The sequence below is a fragment of the Ammospiza nelsoni genome, chromosome 6 (genome assembly GCF_027579445.1).
Source record: "Ammospiza nelsoni isolate bAmmNel1 chromosome 6, bAmmNel1.pri, whole genome shotgun sequence".
NCBI classification, from domain to species: domain Eukaryota; kingdom Metazoa; phylum Chordata; class Aves; order Passeriformes; family Passerellidae; genus Ammospiza; species Ammospiza nelsoni.
In genome coordinates, this window is record NC_080638.1 from 33182434 (window position 1) to 33201701 (window position 19268).

Here is a 19268-nt window from a genome sequence, read left to right on the forward strand (position 1 = left end):
CATCACTGGGATCACCCGGCATTCCCGGTTCCCTCCCTGCTGCTCCATCACTGGGATCACCCGGCATTCCCGGTTCCCTCCCTGCTGCTCCATCACTGGGATCACCCGGCATTCCCGGTTCCCTCCCTGCTGCTCCATCACTGGGATCACCCGGCATTCCCGGTTCCCTCCCTGCTGCTCCATCACTGGGATCACCCGGCATTCCCGGTTCCCTCCCTGCTGCTCCATCACTGGGATCACCCGGCATTCCCGGCTCCCTCACGGCTGCGCAGCCCCGCCCCCGAGGCCGCGCGGGCGCGCAGTGACGCAGGCAGGGCGGGCGCGCGGGCGCTGGGCGGGGCGTGGCGCGAGGCCGCGGCCGGCAGAGGGCGCTGCGGTGCCGCGCGGCGCGCGCGGCGGGGCGTGGCGCGGCGCGCGCGACCCGGCGTGCACCGCGGCGGCGTTTGAATGGCGCAGGCTCCGGGCGCCGGGCCCCGGCAGTAGCGCTCCCGCCGCTCCGCCCGCCCGGCCCGGCCCCGAACATGAGCAGCGGGTGAGTGGCGCGGGAGCCGCCGCGGCCGCGGGGAGCGCAGCGGGGCCGCGCTCTGCCCCGCCGGGACTGGGCGCGGCTCCGCGATGTCGCGCCGGGCGCGCGGCGGGGCCGCGGGCGGTGCGCGGGCGCGGATCGCTCCGTGCCGCTGGCCGGCGGCCTCGCCCGGCGCCCCGGCCCTGCCGTGTGCGGTGCCCGCCGCCCCCGGAGAGCGGGCTGTGGCGCTTGGGTTCCTCTCTGAAATGGTGCCAGCAGGCTCGGCACGAAGCAGGCGCGTGTGCTGGCGGATACGTGCCAGGAGAGCGGGGCAGGCTCTGGTGCTGCCGAAAGGGAGGAGGACAGCAAGCTGGGTGTGAGGCCTGCTGACGGATTTAATTTCTTGGGTGTGACAGATTCCAGGGGCAAGGAGGGGGGTGAGGGGGGGCCTTAAGTGCTTGAAGATCAGATCCTGTATTAATGACTTCGTTCAAAAGGCTTCAAATTATTTTCTTCAGTGTTGGGCTGGATGATTTGACATGCAGATTTAAAGTAAAGACATTTTGAATAGAGAGCTCTTTTAAGGATAGAGAGTTTAGGCGGTGGTCTTGGAAGTCTTTTGTTTCTGTTTTTGTAACATGCTTTGCTTTGGAGCAAGGTTAAGTCCGTTGGCTTAGAAGCAGCTTTCCTCCATCTTTTCTTGGAACATCATTTTTACTTTTCCTGTTCTCCTGTTTTTTTCTTCCTCTTATTCTCTGACTGTAATCAGGGAACTAATTAAAAATATGTAGTTACCCACGTTTAGTAGAATTAAAACATAACAGAAGGCAGGTTTGTGCCTCTTTTGCCTTGCTGATTGGAAAGAATATGTTCTGGAACTAAAATTAGAATTGATTTGAACCCCTAAACTTTGAAAATCAGAATATCATTATATTAAAAATGTTATTATTAAGGTAGCTTATATATATGTATTAGGAAGTAAATGGCAGTATGCTGATATGCATGTATTCTTACGGCCTTGTCTATATATATTCACTTGCCTACTTTTACTGCATGTTGTTCCTAGGGTAAGAAGCTTGACTAAGAATGAAGAAGAAGATTTTTTAAATGCTGTAAATAGACTACCATCAATAATAGAAGTGTATTTGAGGGTAGCATAAAAAGCCATGTGAAAGTTGTGTAACCACAGACTGTCCAGCCGGGGGGGCGTGTAGTGAGTACTTCCTTAGCCTCCATCAAGTTTGGAGCTTGAGGGGTTTGCCAGTATGTCTGTCTCTGGGTTTGATTTCAAAATTCTTGTTCCAGTTTTTTTTTTTTAATTCTTTGGGTTGAGCAGCAAATGGTAAAAGAAATTGCTGTTTTTAATTTCATGGGTAGTTTCTTAAAGAGCCGTGTAAAACACTAATGTGGAAGCTTCGATATTGTGGAAATCTATTTATTTTATAACACCTCTTAGTTATAAAACCTTTTCAAATTTATTGTCCCCAGAGTGTTCATAAGTGAAAATCAACAGGTAGAAATATATTTTCGTTCGTGAAAGATGACTTCAGAAAGGACTTCACCACTGACAACTGCTGTTACTTTATGGCAGCTTAACAAACCTGTCAATGGTGCCTCCAGAAGCAGAAAACTGAGTTTGACTTTTTTTTTGTAGAAAATGTAAATAAGGTTCAGTTATTAGACTCCCAGGCTGTCTCCACAAGGGGAGCTAATGCACACCTGGGTTCCTCCTCACTAAACTTGGAGGAGCTGTCACATGTGGTTGTTTTTGGAGGTTCATTATGACAGTGGGCCTCATACAAATTCCCTATGTAAGAGGAAAATGAGCTTAAATCTTAGGTATAAGCTAATTTACCATAACTAGTTGCTCAAATGGTATTTTCATTTGTTGCAAATATAGAGAAATTCCTGTAGTCTTTATCAATATAGGAAACTTTAAACTGGAACAAATGCCCTGACAAGTGTAGCACATTAAAAAGCTGTTCTGCTGGCATATAACACTCTTTTTAATTTTGCAGAAAAATTTTGCATTAACATACTCCTTAAAATCTTGAACTCGACTTCCTCTTTTTAAGAAAACTCAATTTTCAATTGCTAAAAAAGAAATTTGCAAAAACCAAACTGTTTCATATGCAAAGGATGTGGAAGCCTTCTAAAAGAAAGACACATGGATTTTGTAACATTTATTGGAGCTAAAATACAATGAAGTTATGCCGAGCTTAACAAATCACTTCTACGTCATAAGATAGTGCTAATTTATTTTTGGAAGTAAATTTGAAATAACCATCCTTGGAAGTTACTTGTGACCATTGTAGCTCTGATAATTGCCGGTGAAATGAGTTGACCATTACTGCTTCTCTGATGCATACCTGTTTGGAATGCTTTCAAAGCATGTGCTCTCCTCCTTGGGATAATGATTAATTAAGTTTTTCATCTGAGTTTAATATTGTCATCCTTGAACTCGCAGTTGGGTTACTGTGAGGTGGAGGAGAATTACAGGAATATTTACCATGGCTGGTGCACATGGAATGCTGCAGGAAGAATTGGCTATTAAGAATTTGGACAAGGAATAGGATGGAAGAGTGTGTGTTTTGAAAGGTATTGCTGATGGCTTAAGAGATCTAATTATTTTACATTTTCCTTGCTGCCATGCAAAGTATGCCAGCCTGTGTTCTGTAAAAAAACAATATTATGTTAATATGCACATAGATTATGTAATGTGCCAAGAAGAGTTTGTCCTTCTCAGGGGACTGTGCCCAGAACTTGGGACATGGGAGGGAGTGGCAGAGTTGTTAATACTTGCCTTCAACAGATGTGCACTTGAAAGCCTGTTAGTGCTGGCTGTCTTTGCCTAATTCTGGTATGACCTGAAGAGTTTTATTGCATCTGGGAGAGATCAGAGATAGAAAATACCTGTAGAACCGTCAGGAAAACTTTGCACAGGTACTGTCTGTGGGGACCAACCAGCTTTGTCTCGGGAGACATGGCTGCTATTACTGTAGTCCTTCTGCTTACTGAAGATTGACGAGAGTAAAAGGGGCAGAAGGGAAGATTGTTGTCTGCTGTGAGAAATCACCCACTGTATAGGGGAAATGGATGGAATTGGATTCTGTCATCCTAATGAAATCATACATCTCTGTTCAGATCTGCAGTCTGCCTTGTTAGCTTGTAAAACAGTTTAGGATTGTACGGTGGACCAAGGCAGAGCTGAAGGGGCATGCATTCTCTCCTTAGTTTAATTTAAAAAACTAAGTGAGGGAAATGCATTGGCCTCATTGAGATTGTATAGCAGATTGTCTGATCAAATAAAACTAGCTGTGCTCAATCACAAGGGAAAAGTCAGAAATTAAAGACATTAAGGTATAGATTGTTTGACTGTATGAATTAGTATCTAAGGCCAGTTTAAGAACCCTCTGTATATATCCCAAAATTACAGGGGACTGTAGTATCTAATTAGCTATCCCTAGATGATATCTGACTGCAAAAAGGAAATCAAAGTTGTGAAGAGCCATGTAAAGTGCCTTTCATCCTGTAGCATTCATCTATTTAATTGCTGGCCAGCCAGCATTTTCCTAGGTGTTACTAAGCCTTTCAAAGCTGGTTTCCTAGGATGGTGACTGAGTTTATTATAGCACTGTTAGGTTTGTGTATACCAGATTCTTCTGCTTGTGTTCTGCTCTGTTTGGACTATATGGGTTGCGTATCTGAATTTATTCATTTTCAGTATATATATTTTTTTTAAATGCATTTGCACACTCTGTCCTAGAACCCATATAAAACATTTGGATCCACAACATCCTGTGGCAAGCTCAGGTTGATTATAATTTGCACACAGCTTAACATTATTTGTTTTGATCAGATCTTCACCTATTGTCTTTTGACCCTTTTTTTTACATTGGGCAAGAGAGGGCACAATCTCTATGCAGCTTCTCCAAGCCATTCATTTTGTAGGCCTTTGTCTTATTTCCCCTGATGGCTATAAGTAGCCTCTTCCCCAGACTGAAGAGGCTGATCTAATCAGTTGTTGATTATATGAAAGATATTCCATGTATTTTTAACTTCTTTTGTCTGAGCTGTTTTCTACTTTACTCAGAAATCTTTTTGACTTTTTAGGGTTCATTAGTTTTTTTTTAAAGAAAGTTTAACTAACCCTTCTCTCAGTATATGAAATACAGGCACAAATGCGTTCTGTACACTGTCACAATAGTGTTCTGTTTATTTTTCTATTTGCTGATCCACATGGAGTGCTAAACAGTCCCATTGATCTAAGGTAAGCTGTCCTACATCCAGACGTTGTTGTGGGTGGCAGTTACTGGCTCAGAGGCTGTGATTCCAAAAGGAACCCAGAATTTTCTCCTGCCTGCAGATACATAGGCTTTGCTTTATATTGATCTATAAGTATTGCTTTTGCTTCTTGTACATCACAGTCCTTCTCCAGTTCTTCAGTTAGCCCTTATCTTCACAGCTATCACTTTGTATTGTCAACAGTCTTCATCCCCTTTTGTGACGTAATTTATTAATATATTGAACAGCATCAACCAATGCAGGTTTCCCCCAGGGATCTGGAGGTGATTTTCTGCAGTGTGGAAACTGCTTAGGCAATTTATAGCTGTTCCTGAGATACTTGTGCATGCAAGAGCTTTCCCTTTTTTTCACTTGGTTGCTTAGTTTCCTCAAGATTTAAGTGAGGGACTTGGAAATTCAAATAGACTCTATCATTTAGTTGCCCTTTATCCATGTTGTACTACCCCATATTCTTAATAAATTCCATTAATTTTGCAGAGCAAGACTTCACAGAATCATAATATAATTTGGGTTAGAACAGACCTTAAAGATTTTCTAGTTCCAATTTCCCTGCTGTGGGGAGGAAGGACACCTTCCACTAGGCCAGGCTGCTCATAGCCCCATCTGACTTGGCCTTGAACACTTTCGGGGACAAGGCATCAACAGCTTCTCTAGGAAATGTGTTCCAGTGCCTCAACACCCTCTCAGTAAAGAATTTTGTCCTAATATCCAATCTAAACCTGCCCTGTTTTAGTCTGAAGCTGTTACCCCCTTTGGGCTATCACAAATGCCCTGGTAAGAAGTCCCTCCCCAGCTCTCTGTAGCCCCTTCAGGTACTGGAAGGCCACAGTGAGGTCACCCTGGAGCCTTCTCTTCCCCAGGCTGTTGCCTTAGTGACAGCCAGGCTGAATCTTTCCCATTATGTTACTTGTTTGTGTCCACTAAGTCTGTTCTTGATTACATTGTTTACTAATTAGTGCAACAGGGATGTCAGTCTGGGTCTTCCTTGAGGCTCTTTAAATATTGACAGTGTTTTCCACGTGTTTTCTTTAGGTATTTTGTCAGCTCCAAGGGAGCTAAAAACACAGCTGTTTCATTACTGCTTAAATGTTCACTGCTACTTCTGCATAATCTGAGACCCTCAACAGGTTAAACTATTGAAACCCCTTTAAACTGTTGGACAGTGAAGTCATACACGAGGATTTTACTTTGCTTCATCAAATGTTCCTTTATATCTGATAATCTCTTGACCTTTTGAATTTATTTTACCTGTCTTTAAGGAAAGAATTAATAGTTCTGTTGTTTCAATTGGGAGGCTGGGGAACAATATATTCTTATATCAGATTTGTTAGAGTGTAAAATTCTCTTAATTTTTCTCCTGGTGACATGCAACCTTTGTAAGGAACTTCCTTCCATCCAGAGTCCTCTCTCTCCAGTTCAGATAGCTCCAGTTCAGGTATTTTGAGATGTTAGATGCTCTTTAGAGCCCGGTATTAAAAACAGATAAGCTGGTTGAATTTCCTTGGTAAGACATTTTTTCTAGCCTTCTAATATTTTACACTTCTTTTAAGCAAAAAGTATTCTAGTTATATAGTGCTGTCATTTATTTTGGTGATCAGATTCTCATGTACTGCTTAGTGTGAAAGATGAGGGTAGGTTGAGATCATTTGTTAAACAAGGAAAAATAAGGAACAGTCACTGTTAGGCCTGAGGAATTGTAAGCTGATAATGTGTTATGGGAATAATCACAAAAATTTTCCTTCAGCAACAGAGATCAGGGGTTTTTAGCATCTGATGAGGTGGCTGTGGGTTTTAACTCTGGTGGTGGGAGATTGCCCCCCCCCCCCTAATATTTCAGTTTATTGCTTTCCCTTCAGTGTTATTCTCAAACAGTGGATAGAAGAAAAAAAAGCCAAGACTTTTTCCAAGTCCTCTTCATCACTGGCTGGAATAAATGGATGGATTTGTTTGGATTTTAGGATTGTTCCGTTTTTCTTCAAAAGTCCAGTTGTTCAGCATATGCCTTTGTGTTGTGATCCAAGTGCAAATTTTAATATACAGCCCATTTTGAGTCCAAGTAATGGTTTAAACCAGTCTGATAGGCAGAGGAAAAGGTGGTTGTTTATGTGAGGTTTTTTCTAAACTTCAGGGAAAAATTTACAGACCTGTGTGGAAGAACTAGGAATTGTGGAGAACTAACAAAGTGATCACTCTTCATCACTGTCTCATAGTGTGAAAAAATTAAGTTAATGAACCAGTCTTAAGCCAGACTTGCATCTGGAAAAATATTGGCCACCAGCTGTTAAAGATATTGCCCTAATTAATGCTGCCATTTGAAGTTCTTGCTGTAGTCTGAGGGCTCTATGTTCCCATTTTACAGAGTAAGGGATTCTGTCAGTAAATATTCCATTTTTGAGAGACATCTCAAGTGAAATTCTTTAGTACTGATCCAATTCCAAAAAATTCCAGAATATTTGAAGAATTTTTTTTTTCCACTGTGCCCTAAGAGAGGGATTTTAATGTGCCTGAATATAGCATCTGTCTTGTTTTGGCCTGCCACCTGCTTGTTTCATTTGATGGCCTTTAGCTACTGCATGGATCTTCATGGCCAATAAGCTGTTTCCCATCTGGCTTATTCAGTGCTCAGTGTCTTAGTCTTTTAAATGCCAGAGTTCTTAATGTGAGGTAAATCTGCTACATAGAGTAAAGAGAATAGGGCTGCTGCTAAAGATTGAGGGGAGAGATGGGAGCACTCATGTTGAGACCACAGTTGTACCTTTTAGGGGGAAAAAGCAGTAATATTGCAGCAAATGGTTGTCTTTTAAAAATAGCATAGGATGTCTTGCTAAAACACTTCAAGAATAGTGCCTCTATGATGATGTAGTAAGTGAACCTAGTCTCAAGCTATGGATCTTCTGATTGCTTACAAAACATGAAACATGCAAAATCACGTGTATGTACAGCTGTCCCAGTCTTGGTGTTGATTCTTATAAAAATACTTGCATAATTCAAGACAAAGGACTTTAGCCATAAAATAAAGTTGTGAGGTTTAGTATGAAAAATGGCCAAAGCACTGCATTGACAGAAATGGGTGGGGAGGGAGGATGTACATTTGCCAATAAACTAAGGGGAAGATCTTTCACTTTTTTTTTAAACCTTCATTATTTTGATAAAGCTTGCTTTCTTCCTAAAAAACAAGAATCAGTTTTTTGGCTGCCTTTCGTACTTGGAAACAAATGTGAAACCAATTATTTTTCTCTAGGTGGCAGATGAAATTCATAGTGCAAGGAAAGAATTTCATAAATTGTCCTATTCTTTACTTGAATTCTTGTTTGTATGGCACCCCTCAGTGCAGGTGTAGAAACTGGTGTGAAAACAGAATCTCTGCCTTGGTTTCTTGGGGTGATTTTTGTTTTGTTTCCTCTTTCTTGAAAGCTAAATAGGGATTTTGAAATTCCATAGTGTTAATAATAAGGCCTCCAGGTAATATGCACTAAAGGATGATGTCTTGGGTTATATCTAGGATGGAAGATCTTGGAAATAGTTGAATTCTAGTGTTGCTAGCTGTGTTTGAAGAAATCTGACAGAATGTTTTAGAAAATACAACTAAATATCTTTCCCTTGAGAACAGGGATTTGAGAGATTATGGCATCTGAAGCTCACAATGTTAAAAACCAGAAAGTTTTGCTTATTGAAGGTCATCCCATTGATCTCCCCAGAAAAAGAATCTCTTCTTCCACTAAAAAGATCATGAAGGAGGTAAGCTGTTTTGTGTTGCTTGTTGAGTTGTTTTATGTCCTCTGAGAAAATTGATGATTTAAACAAGTTTATAGTTCTGAGCAGTCTAAATCTAGAAGCACAGCACTACTAAACATTTGATATTTAGATGTGCAATAGAACTTTGAATTGTTTCTATAGCAGTTATATTATGAAAACTGTGTAATAGATCCAGGCAGCAGCTGCACAGATCAGTGCATTGTATCGTCCATATGAGCAGTAGGTACTGATTGATACAGTCTTACTCATGTGTGCTTTTCTGCAGTCTAGCCAAAAAATGTTTCAATACAGGAATTCTGTCATGAAGAAGTTCTTTCTTGCCAAGAGAGCTGCATGGCACAAGTGAGAGGTGGAGTAGGTGAAACCCATTCATTGAACTAGATCGTTGTATAATTATACAGCTTCACTAGCACGTTGGTAGCACGTAGATTTTCACTGGATTCTTGCTATTCAAAAGTAATTTTTGAAATTTCTTACCTGTGTTACTGACTGAAGAGTGAGACAGTGAGGTACAGAGGAAGCGCTGGAGAGGCAAACTTACTGTAAGACCTCTTCAAACAGTGGTGAAGATATCAATATCTTCTGTTTATTAAAATTTTCTATTAAAACTAATATTTTATGACCAGTGTTACCAAAAAAAGGTCATAACATTCTCCTGCTGATGGCGCAATCTAAATGTTACCATTAATGCTAAGTAGTATACATGGGAGTGTTTGACCCTTTATAGTAATACAGCTTTTTATCTCTTATTTCCTTTCTCCCAGGGTAAGAAATCTCCAAAACAGCTGGCTTCATACACAAACAGGTAGGAGGGCTGTGCTGTGTGATATCTGAGTTTAAAGTGTGACAGAGGTAGGGAGAAAATCACAGTTGAAATTGATTACAACATCAAAGCAAACACAAATGGATGATGGGTCTTAATTTTAAAGACAGTTCTTTGTTCTTGTGTTTTCTTCCATAACAGCGAGTCTCTGCATTACTAAAAACAGAATAATATTTGTGGCATGACTTCCAATAACCCTAGTGTCAGTAGGATATGTATTGGGGGAAAAATGTTTTCAACAACATGAAATCTGAATGCTGAATTCATAATTATATATATATACGTAATAATGCAATTGATTTGGTTTGGATCAACCTTCACTAAAATAGGGCTTTATTATTGCAGAGTAACGGTTGGAAAAACGGTGGCCAGTCCCCTCTCTCTTTTCAAAGTGGTATATTGTAAAAGGAAAGTTCATTGTTATACTCCAAAGCCTTGTTACAGAAAGAAACTGTGCCCTAAATCTAGGGGCCGTGACATGGCAAATAAAGAAAATGAACTGGCTTGTGCAGGGAATCTGCCAGCAAAACTTCACAACAGTCGGACACACTTGCTGAATTCTAGCGACTCTGGCTCGTCTCAAACAGAAGGCCCCTCATCCAAATACAGTGCATTTTTTTCCGAGGTAGGTTTGAAGAAACTCCAGTTTACAAAAGTGTTTGTTGTAATTAGCTGTGAAAGTTTCTTTCTTTAGAATAATTTCCTTCAATTCCGCAGATAGCAGGTCTTGTGATTTACAGTCTGTCCATTTATGGTGATGGAGTTGTCAATAGTAATAGTCCTGCCACTTTTCTTCATATTTGTATCAGGTCAGAAGCTCAGATCTGCCGGACTTGACTGGATTAAAATGGTGCCAGCACCAAAGGAGAATGTTGTTTTGACCTGCATAGGTTTCATGAACTGGCAGGACAGGTGTCCACGTGTGTGTTTATAGAAGTGTAAAAATGTTAGTATATCGATGAGAATAATCATTGGTGAGGTAGATTACAACAATTTTCAACAGCAGTATCAACTTTGTGCAGAACTAACTTAAGTGTTTGTATGAGCTTTATTTCTTGTTGGGGTTGAGGAAACCTAGACGATGCTTGTAGGGCTTCTGAAACTGTCTAAAAGGTCAGATATTTCAATTAAATGGATTTTGTGACAGTGAAGGCCATTTAAGGCCCTTAATGTTGAAGTTTGCATTTCTGTCACAATAGATTTTTGTTACTCCTTGGGGCTTGCAGGCGTTTAAGGTGAGGCACGGCAGGGAAGGTAAGATCAGAAACTGTCACCCACCATGCTGCTGCCTTGTCACAGTGCTGTCAATGTGTGCTCCTCGGAGGGAGAGCCCTGAGAAGCTGCTGGGCTGAAGGTGCAAGTCTGCAGCACTTCTGCACTGTTTAATTTGGTGGTTTCAAGAAAAGAGCAGAATAGCTACAATAAAGAGGCTGCAGAAAGGTGGGTAAAGAAATGAAAATGGAAAGATTCATTTTCTGAGAAGCTAAGGAGCAGATCACTGGCCTCTGGTCACAAATGACTGTTTCACTGGTTTGAGAGATGTGTGTGGCTCTGCAGTGTTCATTCCAGTCCAAGATCTAATTAATTAAAATGCCTGAACTTCATTCAGAGAACAGGCTTTTTCAGAAATGAACCTTTTCTGTTGGAGTTTGGAATAATACATGCAATTACTTGTGTCTAAATTGTGTCAAAATTAATAATAATCTAAGTAAAAAGCTCTCAGAGTTGGTGAGAATTATAGGTTGATGCACATGGATGCTCATTTTAAGTATTAGATACCTGTCTTACCTGGTAAAGAGGTACAAACCTTATTCTTGCAGCTTTCGTGTAAAGTAGGTGATATTTTTGTGACCCATAAGGGAAATTTATGGGTTTAAGTCTATTCTTAGATAAATTTCTAAAACAGACTCATCAACATACAGGTAGAGTATACCAGATTATTTTTGAGTAGCTTATTGTTTTATCACTGTCTGCTAAACTTGTGGCAACTTTTTATATTTTTAAAAATGTGCAGGTTTCTCAGGACCATGAAACTATGGCTCAAGTTCTTTTCAGCAGGAATCTGAGACTGAATGTAGCTTTAACCTTTTGGAGAAGGAGAAGTATAAGTGAACTGGTAGCCTACTTAGTGAGGTAAAATAAGTCTCTTCTTTTATATCCTTAAAATGACAGCAATCTCAAATATGCCACAGTATTTGTAGCAGTTCTGTAAATGTTATGACTTAGTTACACTGTTTAAATCATAGTGGAAGCGTATGCTTCTACTACTAGTAGTAGGATCTACAAGTAACACTTCTGATTTTATTCTTACTGTTTCTAGGATACAGGATCTTGGAGTAGTAGTAGACTGCCTTCCTGTGCTTACAAACAGGTACAAACAGAAAAAAGTGGGGAATTAGAACCTGCTTATGACCACACTGAAGTTCAAACACTTCTGAAACATCTTGTTTTTAAGTTTACAGGAAGAAAAACCATATGTTTCAGTTGGCTGCTGTGTAGATCTTTTGCCCTTAGTGAAATCTCTGCTTAAAAGCAAATACGAAGAGTAAGTATCAGCTTGGGATGTTTTTGAAACATTATTACTTCCTGGCTGTGCAGAGCCCTGGAAATCAATGGTTTTTAATCCTCTGACTCTTGTTCCCTCTGCCCCTTCTCCAGCTCTGCCTTTCTCAGGAAATGAGAAAGGTTTGGACGAAAGCTTCCATTCCAGAGCTTTCTCCTCTAACAAAACAGCAGTGCAGAAATTCTTTTCTGCAATGTTAGGCACTTGGGGGAGAGGACTGGCTTTGCCCTTATGCAGATTTATTTATCCTAAATATTAAAAAAGATTAGCACTGAGGTTTTAGTATGCTTTATAACATATAATCAAGGCAGAGTTTTCTTATACTTTTTCAACAAGAACTTCAGACTACCACTTAGAAATTGCAAGTGTAAACAAGAATTTAAATTTACCAATTTGTCTAGATTCTTTCCTTCCAGAATAGAAAATGTGTTGCTTTCTCAATTGCTTACAAAGTTATCTCAAGCTTTATTTATCTGGCTTGTAGATAATCTTCAGGGAGAGGGAAATGCATAATGTGTAAAATGTGTTGTTACAGATACGTGATAGTGGGTTTAAACTGGCTTCAGGCTGTCATTAAAAGATGGTGGTCAGAACTATCTGCACATACAGAAAAGGCAGAAGATGGGTGAGTATAGTGTTGGGACATACTTAAATGTGTTTCTGTAGTCGATTTCATCTCAATCTGTTCTAATTTTGATCAGTAGGAGCACATCTTGCCTACAAAAGGCACACTTACAATTTTAAAGTTAAAGCTTACAAGTATTTTAAGGATAGTTAAGTCACTGGTTTTGTTTTTCTTTTTTTTTTGCTACTGTTTTAATACCTGTAGGATGTAGTCATATCAGGGATTATACAAATGCTGTAGAAGTTGAATCAAAATTTTTCAGCTGTTGTGGCAATACCTATTGTATAGGCTAAGTCTATATGCAGTATTAATAATTCATTTTAATAAAAGAGACTACTGAAATATACTACCTGGGTTATAAAGTGATGTTCATTCTCTTTCAGAAACATTCATATTTTAAAACAACAGTTAAGTATTTTGTGGGAACAGGAGAATCACCTTACTCTGGTTCCAGGATATACTGGTAATATAGCTAAGGTAAGTTTTGGTTCCAGTTCTGGTTGTGTTCAGTAATAAACATGATTGTATCACTTCTGGTATTCCTCCTGTTTTACTTATGCTAAACTGTGGTTGGACAGAAACACTTTTACTTTCGTTACTGCTAATGCTCAAGTGTATTGCATGGTTTTTACAGAAGTCTGGAGTTGTTTCCCTATGATAGTTCTGTGAATTAAAATTATAATTATGCTTAAGCATCTCCTTAATAACAAAGTATCTAATAGTAATGAGCCTTAAAATGATATGAAAAAGGGCTCAGTTGAGTAGGTAGACTGTGGAAGAGACAGATGTTTTCTCTTTGATCTGTTGTAGCCATTGTAGTAAGTGTAATGGAGAATCTTAGCCTGGGAACATCATTGGCATTTGCACATCAGGTGGCAGGAGCAAGTGACAACATGCTAAATTCTAAAGCTTATTGCTGACCTAATGCTTAGAAAATGGTAGTTTCTGGTGGGCAGAAGAGCCTGAGACGTATCCCTGCTTGCATTTTTCATTAGGTTGTGGTATCAGTTACATAATGAGGGTGTCTGGTAGATCCATACTTTTCTGTTTGTGCTCATCTCTATATACATGGCTTTCTGAGATTGGGCACCAAAAGTTAGACTAGATAGAAACATCTCCAGGTGGAGGGACATGGTGAAGGTGGACAGTGAGAAAGGAGTTACAGCAAACGGTTGGTTGTGTGCAAGATTTGAGTGAACTTGAAAAGAACTTAAAAATTGCATCTTTTACTTATATCTGAAGGAGTTTTGGTGAATCTATATTTCTGTGCTACAGAATTGATCACTTTGATGTGTCAAACAAGTAAACTCTTTTCTGGGACTGCTGTCCAGAATTACAAAATTCTTGCAGCATTTCAGTCAACAGGGATGCAGAAGAACTGAGTTCTAACTCCCAACTTGGTTGAGCTATGAGAGTGTGTTATGTGGACTGCCTAGTTCTTTTGCTGGATCAGAATAGCAGCTATAGGTAGTGTCAGTTTGTTTCTCTAGAGTTCAGGTTCCCTTTCTGTTCATTTGCTGTCTTAATGCATCAGGATAGATTGTGACCAAAGTCACCTGAGCAAGTCAGAGCAAAAGTAGTCCAAGAATGTTGGAGGGGTTGGGTAAGGAATGTCATACATAACATGTTTTAACTATGTGATCATATGATGATGATGATCTTTCCTGCTCATGCAGGGAGCAGAGGAATAACAGATGAAATTGATAGCTTTGAAAACTAATCCTACTCTTCTGGCAGGCTTTTTAGTACTTAAAGAAATGTCATTGTAAACATTAATTGAAAGTAATCGTGATGATAACTGGTTCTGAAATTTGGGCAAATATAATTATTTGTGTGTTATGGTCCTGAGGTTGCCCTGCTTCAGACATAGAGTTGATGTTGGAGCTATAAGTAAAGTGACAAACACTTTCTCCTTTTTTTCCTTCTAGGATGTAAATGCTTATTTATTGCAGCTACACTGACATGATGGGGAAACAGTGTGCTTATGTGGTGAAACAGTCCCTAAAGTATCCCTGAAATATGTGCTGAAAGCCTTTTGAGAAATACTGGCAGAAGAGAACTGAACTGTCAAGGTGTTTAATGAAACCACTAACAAAACTCTAACAATCTACTTCACATTGAAGTGGAAAAATGTCTAGTAGGAGCAACTTTTACTTCAATGAGGTGAAAGTGCACTATGAAAACTGTATGCCTTTGCTGCATTTGGGATTTGCTCAGTTCCTAGGTATTCCTTTAAATGCTACTGTACCTTACAACATCATCCATAAAAGAAGATGAACTATACTGTCATGAAGACAAGACAGCAGAACCAGATATAAGGAACCAACAAAAACAATCAGCATTAAGAGCTTTTAAATGTCTCTTTCACAAGAGAACTCCAAAATGCACAATTATCTTCCAATTACATAAAATACAAAAAACTTTGGGCTATTCAGTTACTTGTATGTTTTAATCAAATTATTAAAGACAGTTTTTGTTTGCACTATTGAGAAACTATACAGCAAAGATGCCTTAATTACTAGTGTTTCAAAAAGCCAATGTATTAAGATGCAAATAGCTATTATGTTCAGATTGTGATGAAAAACTACAAAAATCAGGGTTTCACATTGTGTAGTTAATGAAACATTGCACATATAGCAAGATTCATGTATGAAAAATACTATAAATACCTGAAGTTAAGCTTGGGTAAACAGTTATTGCAAATGTCAGCAGAACGGTGAATTTATGTCTAACAAATGTTTTTATATTGTATGTGGATTTCTAACACGGTAATCTTGTTCTGTATCATTCAAACTACATGCAAATAAGTAAATATATTAAATATATCTATTGTTTTTTCTTTTCAAGTTAAAAATCAATTTCTAGAATAATCTCTTCCACCGTACTTTTTATCATAGATATTTGTGTCTCTTGTTTGAAATGTTTACAGCCAGGTGAGGCCATGTTATTCAAATCACACCCTTTTTATACTACCTCCTTTAAGAAACTGACAAAGAACTTCTGCGAAATTGATCAAGTTCTAACCTGATCAATGATGGCAAAGTCATACCAACAACAGCATTGAGGATACAGCTATAAACTTTTACTGTCATATTGATATGCTGTTCTATTTTAATTTAAAAGCTATATCTTAATAGCTCTGAGGGAGTCTTAATCTTAGGCTTGCTGTTGCCTTTTTTAATTTTGTGATTAGAAAGTATGCTTTTTCAATTAAAACTTACAAAGTGCCAGCTCTTCACTTAAAAGTGTACATGCACAGCATGTATGACCAAATAGACTACTTCCTTAAAAATAAGTACTTGCAAGTGTTGTTTTCATACCTAGCATTAAGCATGTGCACTTTTATTGACGTGCAGGAGAAAAGTCTTTTGATAGCCACAAGTGGTTTTTGCTTTACGGATTAATTAATTTTAAACTCCTGTAGTTGTCAATAAGTTCAGGCCTCCTGTTGCTTAGTATTGTATTAGTTTATGTATCATTGTTGCTGACTTCTGAAGGCCAGCTAGAAATCTGAGAACTTGGTGCTTTTAGTTGTTTGACTGTTCTGTAAACCACCAAAGGTTTTGCATTTCCTAGGGCAGTCAGTTACAAAGAGTTTCTGGGGCATCCCAAAACTGCAAACTTTGTGGGACAATTTGGAGACATACACATAGCCAGTCTTTTTGCTTGAATTGTTTTGCATCATTAGAGATATTTCACGCTAAAAGAGTTTTGAGATAGGACTTTTCAAATGTTCTTACCATCAATTAAATATCTAAAGGAACTATAGTATGACGACATTCTTGTATTACTTTACTGTACCATTGAACACTTAAGTGTAAAAGTAACCAAGTCTGGTTTCATCATTTGAGTGGCAATTGCTGAAACTCTTAGATTACTCCTCAAGGAGATTACTGTTTATGGAAACTGAGATTTTTATTTTTTTTTTAATAGACAAAGTAACTCATGGCCATTTATTTCTGATAATATAGGAAAGAAGAGTTATAATTGATTAAAGGGATACTCTAGTGTTTAAAAACCTAGCTTAAATGTAGATTTAGGTACATAGGCTCATAATTCTGTGTGTGGCCATAGAGTTAACAAATCCTAACTGTGGATAGTGCTTTTGTTTTAGAGGCAAGGTAAGATTGATTTGAGGATCATTTCTGAGGAATACCTAATAAAATAACACATTCTTTTTAACTGCCAAAAGTTGTATTTTGACAGCATCAATAATACAGTATTAAACATTGTCATTAGTATCTGTGCCTTATTTTAAATGAATTTTTTACTGTTTTCAGGCAGCTACTAGACTGTAAGAACAGGGTTCAGGTGTCTGTATTATGAAATTATTTTTTCCATTGTGTTCTTTTTTCATTGAAACTCTTCACACTAATATTCAGGCTCAGCTTCTTGCATTCTCTTTAGCTCTCAAATGGCTAGGAATCAGTTTTACTGTTACAGAATGTGCATGTATAATATCTGGTCAAAGTCGGAATGACAGCTGTGTAACACCACTAAATTCATATAGTTGTCTCAGTGAATCTAAGAATTAAGTTTATGAGCTATCCCATGCATAAATTACAATCTTTGTGATACTTTCTAAAAATACTATTTCTAGGATGTGTCAGAAGATCCAGACAGAATTAATCCTTTTCCTGTGTGTTCTTGTGATGCAGAAGCACGTATGTACTGAGGATGAAGGATGTTTCCACATAGCTGTTCTTCATATTATACCCCTTGATGTGAAACTGATGTCTTTGAAAAACAGTTGTCTTTTGCCTCAGTGTCCCCTGAAAGTACTTGAGGCTGTTTTGCTGAAGGAGTACTTTTAAGTGTGACCCAGGATTTGCCCATCCTCTAAACTGAAATTGAAGAATCCTTCTGGCAAACTGTCTCTTTCTGCAGGGCTGAAAAAAAGTCTAGTATTTTGTAAATGGAAGTGGCCAAGTTGAGGTATTGCTGATAGCTTGCTGAAGAGTGGAAAAAGCTATGCCATTAATTAGCTGGGTATGAAGAAGTTAGCATGTCTTAATGATTATGTATGTCTCTGTTTTGAAGGAACTATACCTATTTCTCAGGAAAGAGTCCTCTACTCTTGTATCATACAGGTACTGCAGTTCTGCACTCCTTAATAATGCTTACAGATTGTTGCTGGTATTAAAAAAAAAAATAGCAGCAGCCTTCCAAGAGCTTACCCTCCACAGTGAGACATAAATAATTTTTTTTCCCTCCTGTAGGTTGCTTTATCAGAGGCTGCAATTTTAACACTTGAGGTGCAGGAGGGATGGGAGAGTAGGAAAGGACAAGGTACGCATGCCCTGTGCTGAGTGACATCAGCCCCACTGCGTTATAAAACAGGCTGTATTTTCATTTTCTGGCATCTGAAGTAGGCTAGTTTGGCACTAAACATCTTTATGCATTTAGCATTGAAGAGATAAAGGTTTTGAAGATGGATGCTACAGTGCTAATTTGTGATTTTTGAGGGTTTTTTCATAAAAGAGTGGACATTGTTAGTGTGGAAACTTGAAAGTATCTTATGTGAAGCTTACTTTTTAGACTAGCAAGTGGTTGCTTTTGCCAGTTCATCTTGCCAGATCTTCCAGTTCCACAGAAGACCGAATGTCTGTCTTCATCTGGAGATTTGCAGCTATATTTGTGCCTAGTTTTCTGGTGCAAAGTGAAACTGGTGGTTCATAGTCAACTATTTCAGAATACAAAACCATGCAAATTATGGTATTGGTGTGAAGTTATTCCAGCTTTGCACAATGCAAATGCTAAAGTTCATGAAAGCAGTCAATTCTCTTGAGAGGAGATTTGTATTGAGCTGATGTTGCATTAGTGAAGGAAAAAAAATGAAGCAGTTTTTAATAGCCTTGGTAAAAGCCAGACAGTGTAGTCTAATTTTTGCCTTCAGTCTGCCATCCTACACACAGTAATCATTGTAGGCTACAGATAAAGATTCACAGAGAAAATAGATTGAGCATGCTTGTGTTGTTAGTGCTTGTGTTATCCTTCCTTAAACAATTAATGTTTATTCTATGAGTTAAATAACTTGTTTTATGTCTCAGAATGAAACTAAATGCAACTATTTTTCTCCCTCTTTCCACATACATTCTTTAGGACTTAATGATGTTATTTATTGCTCATCTACTTTGAATATACTAAGAGTGTGTCTTGTTAGAAGTGAGGAGATGAAGATGAGAATTCTAGACAAAACACAGGGCTAGCTATTTAACATGATTCAGTTTGAAGCAACTGTGAAGAATTTCCATCTTTAAAACTTTTCACACAAATTTTGTTAATACCTCTGAATTGAAGTGTGCATTCACAGCTCTACGTTTGACTTTTAACTTGGTTGGAAAAAATAAAGTGCTTTCATTCTAAATAACTGTAGCTGCAGTATTGTTTCTGTTCTTGATTTTGCATTGAGTACTAAGCTGGACTCACTCAGATGCTAACCTGCCATAAGGGAGGCAGGAGGTGTGGCACTGTCCCTTAAAGGGATAAAATCCACCTAGTCTTCAACTATTGCAGACCTAGAATGTTTTTGTTTCTGTACTGACAGGAGTTTTGTAGTATATCTGTATAGATTGTGGCTTCTGATCATTGCTGTAAAATGAGATCTGTTTTCAGCTTGAATGTGTTCCATAGTGGTTGTGATTCATAGGGATCACTGCTTCAATTCAGGCAGTCATTACTTTGAGTGCTG

The 19268-nt window shown here is 38.8% G+C and overlaps 1 protein-coding gene across 1 annotated transcript; it reads left to right on the top strand.

Annotated features, from left to right (window-relative positions):
- The first annotated feature begins 374 nt into the window (after positions 1-374).
- KATNBL1 (katanin regulatory subunit B1 like 1) lies at positions 375-18947 on the top strand. Its single transcript, XM_059474158.1, has 10 exons — positions 375-532; positions 8421-8548; positions 9331-9371; positions 9735-10014; positions 11404-11522; positions 11710-11760; positions 11845-11934; positions 12488-12577; positions 12961-13054; positions 14506-18947. The coding sequence occupies exons 2-10, from the start codon at positions 8435-8437 to the stop codon at positions 14536-14538; spliced, it is 912 nt and encodes a 303-aa protein (XP_059330141.1). The 5' UTR covers positions 375-532; positions 8421-8434; the 3' UTR covers positions 14539-18947.
- The last annotated feature ends 321 nt before the right edge of the window (positions 18948-19268 follow it).

Bases quoted from the DNA above. Each gene is read 5' to 3' on its own strand.
- KATNBL1 (XM_059474158.1), top strand. From the start codon at position 8,435: ATGGCATCTGAAGCTCACAATGTTAAAAACCAGAAAGTTTTGCTTATT. The intron at 10,015-11,403 runs GTAGGTTTGAAG...AAAAATGTGCAG, and splicing joins ACAGTGCATTTTTTTCCGAG to GTTTCTCAGGACCATGAAAC. The intron at 11,761-11,844 runs GTACAAACAGAA...CTTGTTTTTAAG, and splicing joins CTTCCTGTGCTTACAAACAG to TTTACAGGAAGAAAAACCAT.